This window comes from Diabrotica virgifera, chromosome 1 (assembly GCF_917563875.1).
Source record: "Diabrotica virgifera virgifera chromosome 1, PGI_DIABVI_V3a".
Taxonomy (NCBI): Eukaryota; Metazoa; Arthropoda; class Insecta; order Coleoptera; family Chrysomelidae; genus Diabrotica; species Diabrotica virgifera.
In genome coordinates, this window is record NC_065443.1 from 81,708,965 (window position 1) to 81,723,714 (window position 14,750).

The 14,750-nt window shown below is 32.0% G+C and overlaps 1 protein-coding gene across 1 annotated transcript in view; it reads left to right on the forward strand.

Moving 5' to 3' along the window:
- The window catches only part of LOC114332670 (nose resistant to fluoxetine protein 6-like), a 60,954-nt gene extending 55,070 nt beyond the window's left edge, over window positions 1-5,884 (forward strand). The window contains exons 12-13 of the mRNA XM_028282499.2: window positions 2,368-2,515; window positions 5,640-5,884. Of these exons, the coding sequence (XP_028138300.1) occupies window positions 2,368-2,515; window positions 5,640-5,662 (171 nt within the window). The 3' untranslated portion in view covers window positions 5,663-5,884. The remainder of the gene's footprint in view (window positions 1-2,367; window positions 2,516-5,639) is intronic.
- The last annotated feature ends 8,866 nt before the right edge of the window (window positions 5,885-14,750 follow it).

A 14,750-nucleotide genomic window follows, 5' to 3' on the forward strand; every position in this document is an offset into this window, starting at 1 on the left:
GTACAATTCTCGTGTTAGAGATTCCATAGTAAATCACGAGGGAAAGCCAGGAAAAAACCTCGTGATACTATCCCGACATCGTAAGTATTTGGTCTTACATTTAATTTACTTTCAAAAAACGAATACCAAATTCTGACTTTAAGATGTTTAAATTATAAAAAATATTAATAATACATAGATACAGTAGGAAAAATGAAAGAATACCCATGAACGAACATATAAAACACGCTGTATTTTCCTGTCACCGTGTGATACAACAAATTGGCCAGCGCAAGTACATGTAATAAGTATTGTTACATGTACTTGCACTGGACAATTTTCTTTGTGACACGGTGACAAGAAAATACAGCGTGTTTTATATGTTCGTTCATGGGTATTCTTTCATTTTTCCGACTGTATACAATCAGTAATACTAAAATATAAAATTTGTACTAACTCGATATGTTATTGACTTACTAATCGTGGTATTTTCTTTCTATTGACTTCCTCTTTCAGTATGGGTAGAGTTCAGTGGAGAGATTCAAGTATAGTCCTGAAAGAATCAGATAGTAAAAAGAGAAAAATCAAAGAAGCGGCTCTAATTATGCTAAATGAAACCAATTGTGTCGCAAATTCCTCGGTAGAATGCAGTAGGATGTGATTACCCATATTGAAAGAGGAAGTCAATAGAAAGAAAATACCACGATTAGTAAGTCAATAACATATCAAGTTAGTACAAATTTTATATTTTAGTATTACTGATTGTATATCTATGTATTATTAATATTATTTATAATTTAAACATATTAAAGTCAGAATTTGGTATTCGTTTTTTGAAAGTAAATTAAATGTAAGACCAAATACTTACGATGTCGGGATAGTATCCCTGGTTTTCCCTCGTGATTTACTATGGAATCTCTAACGCGAGAATTTTACTATCATCGTTGCATTCGGTTGTCTTTTTAAAGACAGATCACATGCTATGATTTTTTGTGACGGATATTCTTGAGTTGGGATTGATTTCATGTAATCGAATGAACTATCTTTTAGTAAAGTCGTCCCAGGAACGCAACTCATAAATATTGGCGATATCATTTTAAAGTCTTCTACTATAAAATGTATAATATACATCTGAATTGCCAATATAAATGAGTCAGATTAAATAAATTATTAGAAGAATTTTTTTACTTAGCAACAACATTTGTGTTTATTTTAGTGGTATTTTGTATTTTGACAACGAAACCCGATTTGTTCGAAAAATTGTGGCTTGTTTCCCATTAAAAATGTTGATTATTTTCAGTTATTTCAATTCCGATATCTCTTTTATTATTAATTTTACGAAAAAAAGTGATTCTTAATAAAAAGTTTTGCATGGTCTAAAACCTAAAATACAGATGATGTCAAATTTTATCAATTTTATACGAGGTATGTCAAAAAATATGAATTTCGCTTAAGAGTAAAATACGTTTATTTTTCACAATATCGAAAATTGTTATTATGAAAAGTTATTTAGAATTAAAACTATGTTCCAGTATGTAATTACATCCTTCTAATTGAAATATTCTGAACTATAAAGGTACTTTACTTTTGATCTAAATTTATCGTTTTTGACATATCTCGTATACAATTGATAAAATTTGATATAAGATGGTTGTATTTTAGGTTTTAGACCATCCAGAACTTTTTATTAGGAATCACTTTTTTCAAAATTAATAATAAAAGAGTTATCAGAATTGAAATAACTGAAAATAATGTTAGTTATCCATAATTTTTCAAATTTTTTTTTAATTAGAAGGATGTAATTGCATATTAGAATATAGTTTTTAATTCCAAACAACTTTTTATAATAGCAATTTTCAATATTGTGAGAAATAAAGCTACTTTACTCTTGAGTGAAATTCAAACTTTTTGACATGCCTCGTATAACATTCATAAAATTTGATATCCGATCGTTGAATCTTGGGTTTTATACCATGCAGAACTTTTTATAAAGAATAACTTTTTTTCGTAAAATTAATAATAAAGTTTTCCATATGGATACAACTTACAGGGACATACTGTATAATCAAATAATTGAAAGTTTTACTTTAATAAAATTCTCTAAAACTCTCTGATAAAAACTCTCTCATATTAAAAAAAAATCATCGATTACATCATCACGGCCAGATGGATGAAGTCACTAGTATGATATATATTATATATGCTCAAAAATCATAATTTAAAAATAAAAATCGACATGACTTATTTCCAAAATTGCCCATTGACGAAAAAAATTAATTTATTCCAATCTTTACGTGCTTACTGTATAACTGTCCGTTAAAATAAATACATTTTAAATAAAAAATAATATTAAATCGTAAAGATCTAATTTTTGTAAATATGTTTTAGTTCAAGTCATGGTGTGCATTTTTTATAGTAACACTGGGTTTCTCATTCATTTGGACCTTAACTTTTGAGTCTCCTCTTGTAATAGTAGAGAAATATGTATTTGGAGGAAGGGCGCATTCTAAGAAACAGAGACACGCTGATAATAATAGTAAGTATGTTACAAAGAAAATGGCAGGGGAGCAAAGTATGCTAAATTTGCAGTCACTCGAGCGTTATGGGGACCTATTGGATTGTGAATATTAGGTCCTAAAACCAAAAAAAATTAAATAAAATTTCCCATTTTAGTGGGGATTTTCCATTTCTTAATTTAATTTTCCATTTCCAATAATCGTTTTTTCTGATTATAGCGCCATCTATCCATAATTCGAAAAAATGTCTCAAATAAGAGTTGCTTATTTTACCTAAAGAATCCACATCTGCAATAAAAACTTGGGGGTCCCATTTAATATTTTAAGGTAGGTAGGTAGGTAGGTTATATACAGGGTACCAGGTTTCTCCCCATATGATAATCTGAGGCTCTCGAGTAACAGCAAAAATCCCCGCTTGGGCTCCCCTACCATAATGTTTTTATACAGGGTGTTTATAAATAAGTGTGACAAACTTTAAGGAGTATTTCTGCATGAAAGAATAATGACACGTTGCTCTATAAACGTATGTTTTGTTTTGTTTCTCAGATACGGGGTGTTGAAATTATTTCTTACAAACTGACGATTTATTTATTGCGCTAAAACCAGTTAAGATATGGAAATGAAATTTGGTGGGTTTTATGAGATAGTTATTCGGAATTTTTTGACATACAATTAAGAACTTTATATTCATTATTGGCGTGCATACGGATTCTGATCGGAATTTTTTTAAGAAAACAATAGTACGACACTTAGATATTTGAATTCCTCATTCAATTTGTGACAAAAATCATCTTACCTTTTTTTTCATACAATGCGTCATTTTTATAATAAAACATCTTACCACTTACAAACTATTCGAAATAAGGTTCGTAGAAACTCATTCGGAATAGGGTACCTACCCACATAACAATTTCATGTTCTTAGTAGATTCATAGAACATACTTTTCAGAAAAAGTATATACTGAGAATGTGCGTAATTACCATTGCGAATGTGCAGAGCAGATACTGAGTATATACTACATTACAGTACTTAAACGTTCTATGTATATACTTAGAATGTACTACCGCACTTCTTTTCAGTATATACCAAGAATGTTCTTTTTAGAACATTCCAAGGACGTGCTATAAACCTTCTATGTGTATACTTAGAACATACTACCGCACATCTTTTTAGTTTATACCAAGAAGGTACTTTTTAGAATATTCCAAGGAAGTGCTATAAACCTTCTATTTATATACTAAGAACGTACTACCGCACATCTTTGTATGGGAAGAATATTATATTTTTAAGAATATTCTAAGAAAGTGCTATCAAGTGCTATATTGCTTAGAAGTATGTTTTCAGCATCATCTAATCTCATCTTAGGTTCTACTGGTTCTACCAAATATCTATTTACATATTTTAATTGCAAATGAGAATGTAGTTAGTACCTACATTCTACAATATTACTTAAAAAGTAAGTACATATTTATAAATTTTAGTTATTTATATAAATCATTATATAATATTTAGCTAAACTAAACTATGCATAATAAGTAACTAAAATTTATATAATACTTATATGTACTTACCTATTTAAGTAATATTGAGTTATCAAAATAGATTATATGTATTTTGAAGCACCGCAAACAAAATAAACAGATTATGTATGTTCTTTAGTCCTAGTCCTACTACTACATCATTCGCCTTCATCCTTAACACTGCATAGATCGAGATCCATAGATGATACAAATAATGAAATAATGCCTGTTTTCTTTTTCATATTTTACGGTTTTTTCCTATCCCTGATCCATTCAGGTAAGAATAGAAATGGTCAGAATATGATGGGGGAGGGGGGGGGGTTATGAATGTATTGTGGAATAACAAAATCGGTGTTGCCAAACGGAGAGAAATTTCCCTTTTTGCGGGAATTTTCAACATAAAAGGTGATAAAGGGAAAAAGTTAACTCAAAAGGGAATTATTGTTCCAGTCCAAATTGTAAAATATTAAGAAAAATTCAAAATATTTGAAAATAATTCAACATATCTTCTCAGATTTTGTAAACAGGAGGGAAGTTTTTTTTTATAAAAGTGGGAATTTTTAAGGTAAGTTGACGGAAAAAGCTTACTCGACGGTTGGCAACGCCAAAGCCTTTGGTTGTGCAGTTTGGCACGTTTTGGTTCTGCGAAATGGCCTATTGAATTGAATGTACCTAAATTCAAATTCCAAGGATGTAAAAATACTAATGATTCATGATAAACTCGAAATGGTAAAGTCATTTCAATTATGAAAACGAATTTTTAATAGTATCTATGTAAACGTTAATACAATTAATGTTTAAACTTTTTTACCCTACAACAATTTTGAAATGAAATTCGTCCAATACTACCTACATACATAAATTTTATTAATTATGTATTCTAAAAAATAACGAAGTTGATAATCTATAAGGCTAATATTATAATTCCTATACATACAAATTATTTTTAAGATATTTTAAAAGTATCTACTTATAAGTATGTGTTAAGAATGTACTTATAAGTATGTGTTAAGAATATTCGATAAAGGTATATTCTAAGAATAAACTTTTACGAATATTCCGAGATCCTACGTACACGAATATACTTAGTATATTCGGTACGAGAATATACTCTGAAGTATATGCAAAGAACATGAAATTTAGAATGTTTTTTAAGGTAGATGCTATGCTTGTACTACACATATACTAAAAAGAATATACTCCGACGAATGTTGGTAGTATATGCTTAGAACATGATGCGAACATCATTGTTATGTGGGTACTTTGTTAGAGTTAAGATGTTTTGCATAAAAATGCATTTATATTTTTTGCATAAAAGCGGTTAATCGTATGAGAAAAAGGGAAGATAATTTGAACTAGGAATTCAAACATGATTTTTAGTTTGAAATATCTCAGTGGCGTACTATTTTTTAATTCAGACCATTACCCGTATGCACGCCAATGATGAATATAAAATTCTTATTGTATGTCAAAAAATGCCCAATAACCAAATTTCGTTTTCATATATATCTCAACTGGTTTCAGAGCACTAAATAAATCGTCAGTTTGTAAGAAATAAAATTCATATTCGTTATGTTTAAAATAAATGTTTATTTCAACAAAATTCCATTATTTATTTTTTAGATAAAGGACCAAAAACTGCCTGATTGAAATCTTAGGAAACCTATTTACTGGATGTTGTTCTGAAGCTATTTCCTTGTGGCATTTTTATAATTACGTATTTTTTTATGGGAAATAAGCCACAATTTTACTAAAAAATGAATTTATTAACTATTTACTGGATGTAAGAAAAATTGTAGAAATTTATGTTTACATTTACACATATTTTTGTAAAAAAATATTTTAAATAAAATTATTTTTGTCTTTTTTATAGTTGTAAATTTAATTTGGACGAAGCTGAGAAGATAATCACTACACTAGTGGATTTTCAGAAATTCGAATTTTGTGCCAGCCATTTTTGATACTAGGATTTAGAGATCTTAAATGATTATCTTTTAGTTTTTTTTTTTTCAAAGAATTTAGCCCTGTCAATGTATAAACTCAAATAGTTCATTCACTCACGGTAAAATATTGCAAAACCTCCAAATTTTAAAAAACTGCTTGGATTGACATAAAATTTGACATACTACTAACATGTCAAACTACTGCTAACATGTCAAAAATAAAAAGTGATATTGTGCCGATGTGTGCTTTTTCCCAGGGGGTGAGGTTCACTCCTCGGGAGTGAAAAAATAACGTTCAAAATAAATCCGGAAATGGATAAACTAATTTTAAGCAACTTTAGTTCTAGAGAGTTTTTTACTTTTCGCGTTATTTACGAGTGACTATGTTAATTTCTCAACAAAAAATCACGTTTCTAGACAATTAGTTGAGACATATAACTCACAAAGTATTCTATCGAAAAAATATAAAAAAAAAGTGAAAAAAATGGTGTACCTATGTATGAAGTTCAATGGCCGGATTCAGGAAAACTAACCACAAACAACGGCATGATGTATTATGTTGGTAACAATGATCCAAGACACCGATATGGAGTTGCCATACTTGTAGACAAAGAGACAAACAAATCTGTCGTTGGTTTTAGCCCCTACTCAGAGAGATTGTTGATGATTCAGTTGCAAACATTCTCTAAGAAGATAAACGTTGTCCAAATATATGCACCTACTGCAGACAAAGATGAGGCCGAGATAGAAAGGTTCTACATGCAATTGAACGAAATCATAAGATCCACAAAAAAATATGACATATTGTTGGTGATGGGAGATTTCAACGCCAAGATTGGAAAAGGAAAAGTGGATGGATGTGTGGGAGAATTTGGCTTGGGAGAAAGAAATGAAAGGGGGGACAGACTTGTCGAATTCTGCCAAAGCGAGGAGCTGGTAGTAATGAATACATTATTTAAACTACCTAAAAGAAAACTTTATACCTGGAAATCACCGGCGGATTCGGAAGATCACATTGTAAGAAACCAGATAGATTAGGTACATTTTAATCAAATACAGATATAAAAACACTATAAAGTCTGTGAGAACATACCCCGGAGCTGACATAAATTCAGACCATCATCCACTAGTAGGCGTAATGAAGATAAAATTAAAAAAGATCCAAAAACAAACAAATATACCACGATTCGATGTCTCAAAGATAAAAGAAGAACCTATACGTCAGAGTTTAAAACAAGAAATAAATGATAACTTAAATAAAATCAAACAAGACGTGATAAAGACAACAGATGTTAATGACAAATGGAACATAATACAAGAAACGTTAGTAGAGGCAGGAAAGAAAATATTACAGACAAAAATAAGAAAAAAACAGAGATGGATGACTTCAGAAATCCTAGAGTTAATGGAGGAAAGAAGAAAACATAAAGGCAGGAATAAGGCAAAATACAAAGAAATACAGAGGTTAATAATAAAGAAAATAAAAGAGGCCAAATCCACCTGGCTGACAAACCAATGCAGTGAAATAGAGGAATATTCTAAAAAACATAATAGCTTGAATATGCATAAGAAAATAAAGGAAAATCAAATACACAGCGAAAAAAGAAAGATGGCCTTCTTAAAGACATAAATGGAAAAATTATTATAGAAGTCAAAGAGAAATTAAAAAAGTGGAAGGCGTACATAACAGATCTGTTTGAGGATAATAGACAAGAACCGGAAGAAATCGATAGCGAAACGGGACCAGAGATCATAGTGGAGGAAATCGAACAAGCAATACGAAACGCAAAAAACGGAAAAACTATAGGTCCAGACGAAATACCTGCAGAATTACTAAAATATCTAGACGATGAAACTCTACCTGTACTACTGGATCTGTTTAATGAAGTATATAAAACCGGAAAAATACCTCAGGAATGGTTGGTGTCCACCTTTGTAACAATACCTAAAACAATATATGCCAAAGATTGTTCAGACTATAGGACAATATCACTAATAAGCCATACCCTCAAAATATTTCTAAAGGTGATTCATGGAAGATTATACAGAAAGCTAGAAAATGATATGGATGATACCCAATTTGGGTTCCGCAAAGGACTTAGAACAAGAGAGGCATTGTTTGCATTTAATGTCCTCTCTCAAAGATGCTTAGATATGAACCTGGATATTTATTCCTGTTTCATCGACTTCGAAAAAGCGTTCGACAGAGTCCGACATGAAAAACTAATAGAATTATTGAAAAACAGAGATATAGACAGACGAGACTTACGAATTATCATCAATCTGTATTGGAATCAAAAGGCAAATATAAAGATAGACGAACAAGAGTCCGAGAATATTGATATAAAGAGAGGGGTAAGACAGGGTTGTGTACTGTCGCCGCTACTGTTTAACGTGTACAGTGAAGCCATATTTCAGGAAGCGATAGCGGAACTAGGTGATGGAATCTCTATAAACGGAAGAACAGTAAATAACATAAAATTCGCTGATGACACCGTTATAATGGCAGACACCCTTGAGTCGCTACAAGAATTGTTAAATAGAATTAACGATTATTGCATTCGATATAGACTCAAAATAAACAAGAAAAAAACTAAATTTATGATTGTCTCAAAAACACAACATGGAAATGAAAGGTTAATACTAGAGCAAAGCCAAATAGAAAAAGTAAAGACATACAAATATCTGGGAACCTGGGTTGATGACAAAAATGACCAAAGCAAAGAAATTAAAGTCCGAATTGAAACTGCAAGGCAAGCATTTATAAAAATGAAGACACTGCTTACAAACAAAGACCTTCAGTTGCCTCTCAGATTGAGGGCTCTAAGATGCTACATATTTTCTATATTACTATACGGAATGGAAGCTTGGACATTGAAAAGGCAACATATAAGAAAAATAGTAGCGTTCGAAATGTGGTGTTACAGAAGAATGTTGAAAATTCAGTGGGTTCAAAGGATTACCAATGTTGAAGTGCTACGACGTTTAAATAAGGAGTTAGAAATTATGAACAGTATAAAAACAAAAAAACTAGAATATTTGGGTCACATTACCAGAGGAGAGAAATATGAGCTGCTGAGAGTTATTATGCAAGGAAGGATCCAAGGAAAAAGAAGCATAGGAAGAAGACGCATCTCCTGGCTGAGGAACCTTAGAGAATAGTTTAACTGTAGTTCATTACAACTGTTCAGAGCAGCAGCCAACAAAGTGACCATAGCCATTATGATATCCAACCTCCGCTAGGAGATGGAACTTTAAGAAGAAGAATGTATGAAGTCTGTAGACCCGGCAGAATCAGAGTTGTAGCTAATGAAAAGTAGGTTCTTATTCGTCAAATTCCAAATCGAATATTTTAACGTGAAATAACCAAAAAACCCGAAAAAACTTTTCGGGGAAAACGAAAGTATTTAAAAAAAAATTATTTTTGGTTTTTTAAAAGTTTTTAGCATCATAAGTTAGCAAGTTACGTTCAAAATAAAGTTGGTCTCTTTTTTTGGTAAACAAAATCGTGAAAATCATCCCCTAATTAGCATTCCAAATGAAATTAATCGTTACTGCTTCACAAGTTATCTTATTTGGTTGTTAAGGGAGCATCCATAAACTACGTCGTTGAAAAAGGGGTGGGGGGACTTTGCTTATTACGACGGTATACGACAGGGGAAAGAGGGCCATAAGTGCACATCCGACGTCGTTTGAAGTTCACTAATATAAAAAATATACCCTATTTTAGAATGAATAAGAATTTTTATATTACTTTTATCGCATACTTTTCATTTCGTTTTTATCAGTCACAGCCTTAATAATATTGATAGCAGTTTTATACAGACTAACAAACAATAAAACATTGTCCTATGTCGTTAAACAAACGCTTCTTTTCAGAACAACGTCTGGAAGCAATAAATATTAAACTGTTCACTTATTTACTGAATACTCTGTGTGAAAAAATCTAAAAGAATGAATAGAAATAAAATATTCTATTCTATTTAGTTAGTACCCACATAACAATGATGTTCGCATCATGTTCTAAGCATATCCTACCAACATTCGTCGAAGTATATCCTTTTTAGTATATGCGTAGTACAAGCATAGCATGTAACATAAAAAATATTCTAAATTTCATATTCTTTGCATGTGCTTCAAAGAATATTCTTGCACCGAATATACTAAGCACATTCGTGTACGTAGTATCTCGGAATGTTCGTAAAACTTTATTCTTAGAATATACCTTAATCAAATATTCTTAGTATATGCAAAAGTATATGCTTAACACATACTTGTATATACTTTTAAAATATCTTAAAAATAATATACTGTATGTACCTATATAGGAAGAAGAATAATGTTAGCCTATAGATTATCAACTTCGCGTTAAGAATTTATTAATAAAATTTAGGTATTTTGGTAGGAACTATACTGAACTATCTAATTCATTTTTTTTAAACCGTTTTAATTGTATGGTAAAAAAGTTTAAAACTTAATTCTATTGAAGAAAAATGAGAAATTCTCGTTTCGTTTTCCATTGAAATGAATTGAGTTTATACCATAAGTATTTTTACCTATAATTTTCGGGAATCCGGAAACGGCCATTCATTGTCATTCTGACCCATAGATGAGGGTTCTGACCCTTGCATTGCATATTTTATACCTGCACAAGGGAAGGGGGTAGGTAACAAAAGGGCAAAATATGAAAATAGTTTCCAGTCAGTACAGTTCTACAGTTAGGTTAGTACAAGTATTTCAAGCTACAAGGACTAAAACATTTTTAAGAACATAAAAAGCAGCTTGAAAATAATAAATTCATATTGGTACTTCAATATTTCCTAAATATCTAGTAAGTAAAAGTATGTATAATGTATATAGATAGATACCTATAAATTTTAGTAATTTACATACATATTATATATATTTGGCTATTATATAATATATAAGCAGCATTTTTATTTTGATGTGCACATAATAACTAAATATATTACTTATATTTTATATATTATAGGCTACTTACCCATATAATATTTATTATACATAGGTACTTATATAACTCTAAAGTTTATATATTTTATACTTACTTTTTACGTAATATTGTAGAATGTAATAACTACATTCTCATATGCAATTAGACTATGTAAATATAATATATTAGTAGAACCTAGGATGAGATTGGATGATGTTGAAAACATACCTCTGAGAAATATAGAACATCCTTGGAATATTCTTCCTATATACTAAAAATATGTGCGATAGTACATTCTAAGTATATACATAGAAGGTATATAGCACTTCCTTGGAATAATCTTCCCATATACTAAAAATATGTGCGATAGTACATTCTAAGTATATAACTAGAAGGTATATAGCACTTCCTTGGAATATTCTTCCCATATACTAAAAATATGTGCGATAGTACATTCTAAGTATATAACTAGAAGTTATATAGCACTTCCTTGGAATATTCTTCCCATATACTAAAAATATGTGCGATAGTACATTCTAAGTATATAAATAGAAGGTTTATAGCACCTCCTTAGAACCTTCTAAAAAGTATGTTCTTGGTATATACTGAAAAGAAGTGCGGTAGTACATTCTAAAGGCTGTATGACACTATGCATTTTCTTTTATCATTTCTAATATCGTTTCTGATATCGTTTCTTGCATACATTTTCTTGTATCATTTCTTGTACGTACATTTGTGCCCTGTATGACACTATGCAAGTTCTTGTATCGAAAATTGTATGAAATTCGGCACGTGATTGGTCGAAATTTTGATTGTCACCCTGTGTCACGTTATGGTAGTACTGCATACTGCATTTACAGCTACAGCTGATTTTGAAGATTTTATAAAATTTATAAACTTTTAATTAACATTTTAATGTTAACCAGAATTTTACGTTGACTGTTTGAGGTTGATTATTTGTGTTTTTATTTTGTTTTGATATTTGTGCTAAAATATTTGCATTAGAATTATCTTCAGTTTGATCCAAATTAGGAACTATTGTATTTTCGTCTATTAAAAAATTATGCACCATGAAACCTAAATTTATAGTATGAACTTTACTAGGAGCTAAATATATGGTTATTAGTAGAACAGTAGTCCATACCAAACGGTATATTAAGTATCAATAAAAGATTTAGGGGAAGGGCGGGCACAACGGGGTGGACGGGCAAGACGGGGTACCGCGATTGAGAACGAAACCCCCAACTCTATCTACTTTGTACCGTCACAGGTACTTGCAGGAGACGAGCCTCTGTAATTTGATCGAGTTTTAAACCGGTAGTGCAAACAATACCGTTGTAGGCGACTGAAGTGTATTGTGTGACTAACGGACGAGTAGTAGTTGTAATTGTTAAGAGCGATTTAAACTAAGGTAAGTACTGTTAGGTTATTTGCACATTATTTTTTTTTCATTTCAGCTTAACATGTACTATTTTGAGCGTAATATGTCGTAGCGGTTGTTCAAATAAACAATGTTTTAAGAATTTTTTAACACTTAACCTAAAAGTAGTGCAAAGCGGGCTAAACGGGGTAGAGTAGGGTAGGGTAAAATGGGGTACCCCATTTTGCCCTTCCTTAAATTAGGTACTTTGTTTCAGATGGTGTTTAAATACAAACGTGTCACCCAGAGGCAGAGCTGGTCTACACAGTCTATGGAAGGGGCGGTCAGAGCTGTAATCAACGGCGAAATGGGACATTACCGTGCATCGGTTCAGTTTAATGTCCCACAAACCACACTCAAACGTTATGTGAAAAAACGAAAAAATGATCCAGATGTGCCTATTTCAAAAACTATGGGAAATTACAAGCCAGTTTTTACACAGACGCAGGAACAGGAAATCGCTGGTTACCTAAAAAATATGGAAGAACGATTATTTGGGTTTACGATGGAAGAATGCAGAGGTCTCGCCTTTCAGTTAGCTGAATTAAATGGTGTTGATCATCCATTCAACAAAAGAACTCGAATGGCTGGAAAAGCTTGGATGCAAAGCTTCTTAAAGAGACATGCGGAGCTGTCGATAAGAAAACCTGAGGCTACGTCTGGAATGAGAGCTAGAGGGTTCAATAAAGTTGCTGTTTCACAGTTTTTTACACTACTGGTAGAAGTAGTTGAAAAGTATAATTTTTCAGCCGAAAAAATATATAACGTCGACGAAACCGGAATTACAGTGAATCCAAAGGGAAGTTCCAAAGTTATAGCTACGAAGGGTAAACGGCAGGTGGGGAACTTAACATCCGGAGAACGCGGAGAGTTAGTAACTGCGGAGATATGATTTTCAGCAGCAGCTGCTTACATGCCTCCTATGTTGATTTTTCCTCGCAAAAGAATGCAGCAAGGGTTCATGGATGGACTGGTGCCTGGTGGTTGGGTGGAGTTGAATCAAAAAGGGTGGATAGACATGGAACTCTTTTTTAAATGGTTTAAGAAATTCGTAAAATTTTCTAAAGCGTCAAAAGAAGCACCGGTGCTTCTTGTATTGGACGGCCACTCTTCCCATACAAAGAATTTGGAATTAATAAATTATGCAAGAGATAACGGTGTAATTCTCTTATGTTACCCTCCTCACACAACTCATCGGCTGCAAGCTCTTGACGTCTCATTCATGAAGCCGCTAAGCACTTATTACGATGACGAAGTGAGAAAATGGCTGAGAACCAATCCAGGTAGAGTAGTGACATTTCACCAACTCTCATCATTATTTAGTGCTGCTTTTATAAGGGCGGCTACAATGACAACTGCTATAAATGGATTTAAAAAAACTGGGGTGTGGCCTGTAGACTTAGGTGTTTTTTCTGACGCAGATTTTTTGCCATCTGCAACAACTGAGATTGAAAAAAGAGAGAGAACTCCTGAACAAAATTGTGAGGTCTATCGAACTAGCAGTAAGCCAAACCAGCAAACAAATAATAATCCGACGTTTTCTGATGCAGTGCCATCAACTTCAAAAACTATTACTCAATTCGAAGAAATAACACCAAGAAAGAAAATGATACCCACCGTTAGCCCACAACCAGACACATCAAGAGCTACTGTTCCATTCGGCGAAAGAACCTTTGAAAAGAATACAACACCAATCAGCAATGCGAAGCCAGGTACCTCTAGTTCCAATGATTCAGCTTTTCCGATAGTATCACCAATCGTTTTTATGCCTATTCCGCAAGGCAGTGCTGCAACTAAACGTAGTTCACACAGAAAGGGAAAAACTGCTATTTTGACTTCTACTCCTTACAAGAAAGAGCTGGAAGACGCTTTAGAAAAAAATAAGCCGAAAAGAATGCCAATGCTTGGGGTAGTAAAAAGAAAAATAGGAACCATCAAACAAAGCGATGTTATTAAAGGGAAAACTATCACGAAAAAAGTAAAAGTTTCTAAAAAGTGTGATTCTTCAAGTGATAGTGAATCATGTGCTAGTGACGCAGAGTGCCTTTATTGTGGAGATCTTTATTCTACATCCTCTGAAGGATGGGCTTCATGTTCCAGGTGCATTCGTTGGGCGCATATGTCATGCGCTGGGATTGAAGAAGATGACGAAGAGATTTTTGTTTGTGAACTCCAAATAGGTAGTTTACGTGTTTATTGGGTTATTATGCCTTATTTTGATCCTACCCCATTTTACCCTACCTGACGGGTAAAACGGGGTAAAAGGACTTTTCTTAATTTTTTATTGTTTTCATGTTGTATTTGTTTTTTGCTAGGAATAATTTATGTTTTTTTTGAATGTCCAAATATGCTTTTATTAATAAAATCATATGATGTTATTGTAAATATACAAATTTTTTTTGTACTGATCTTTCAACCTT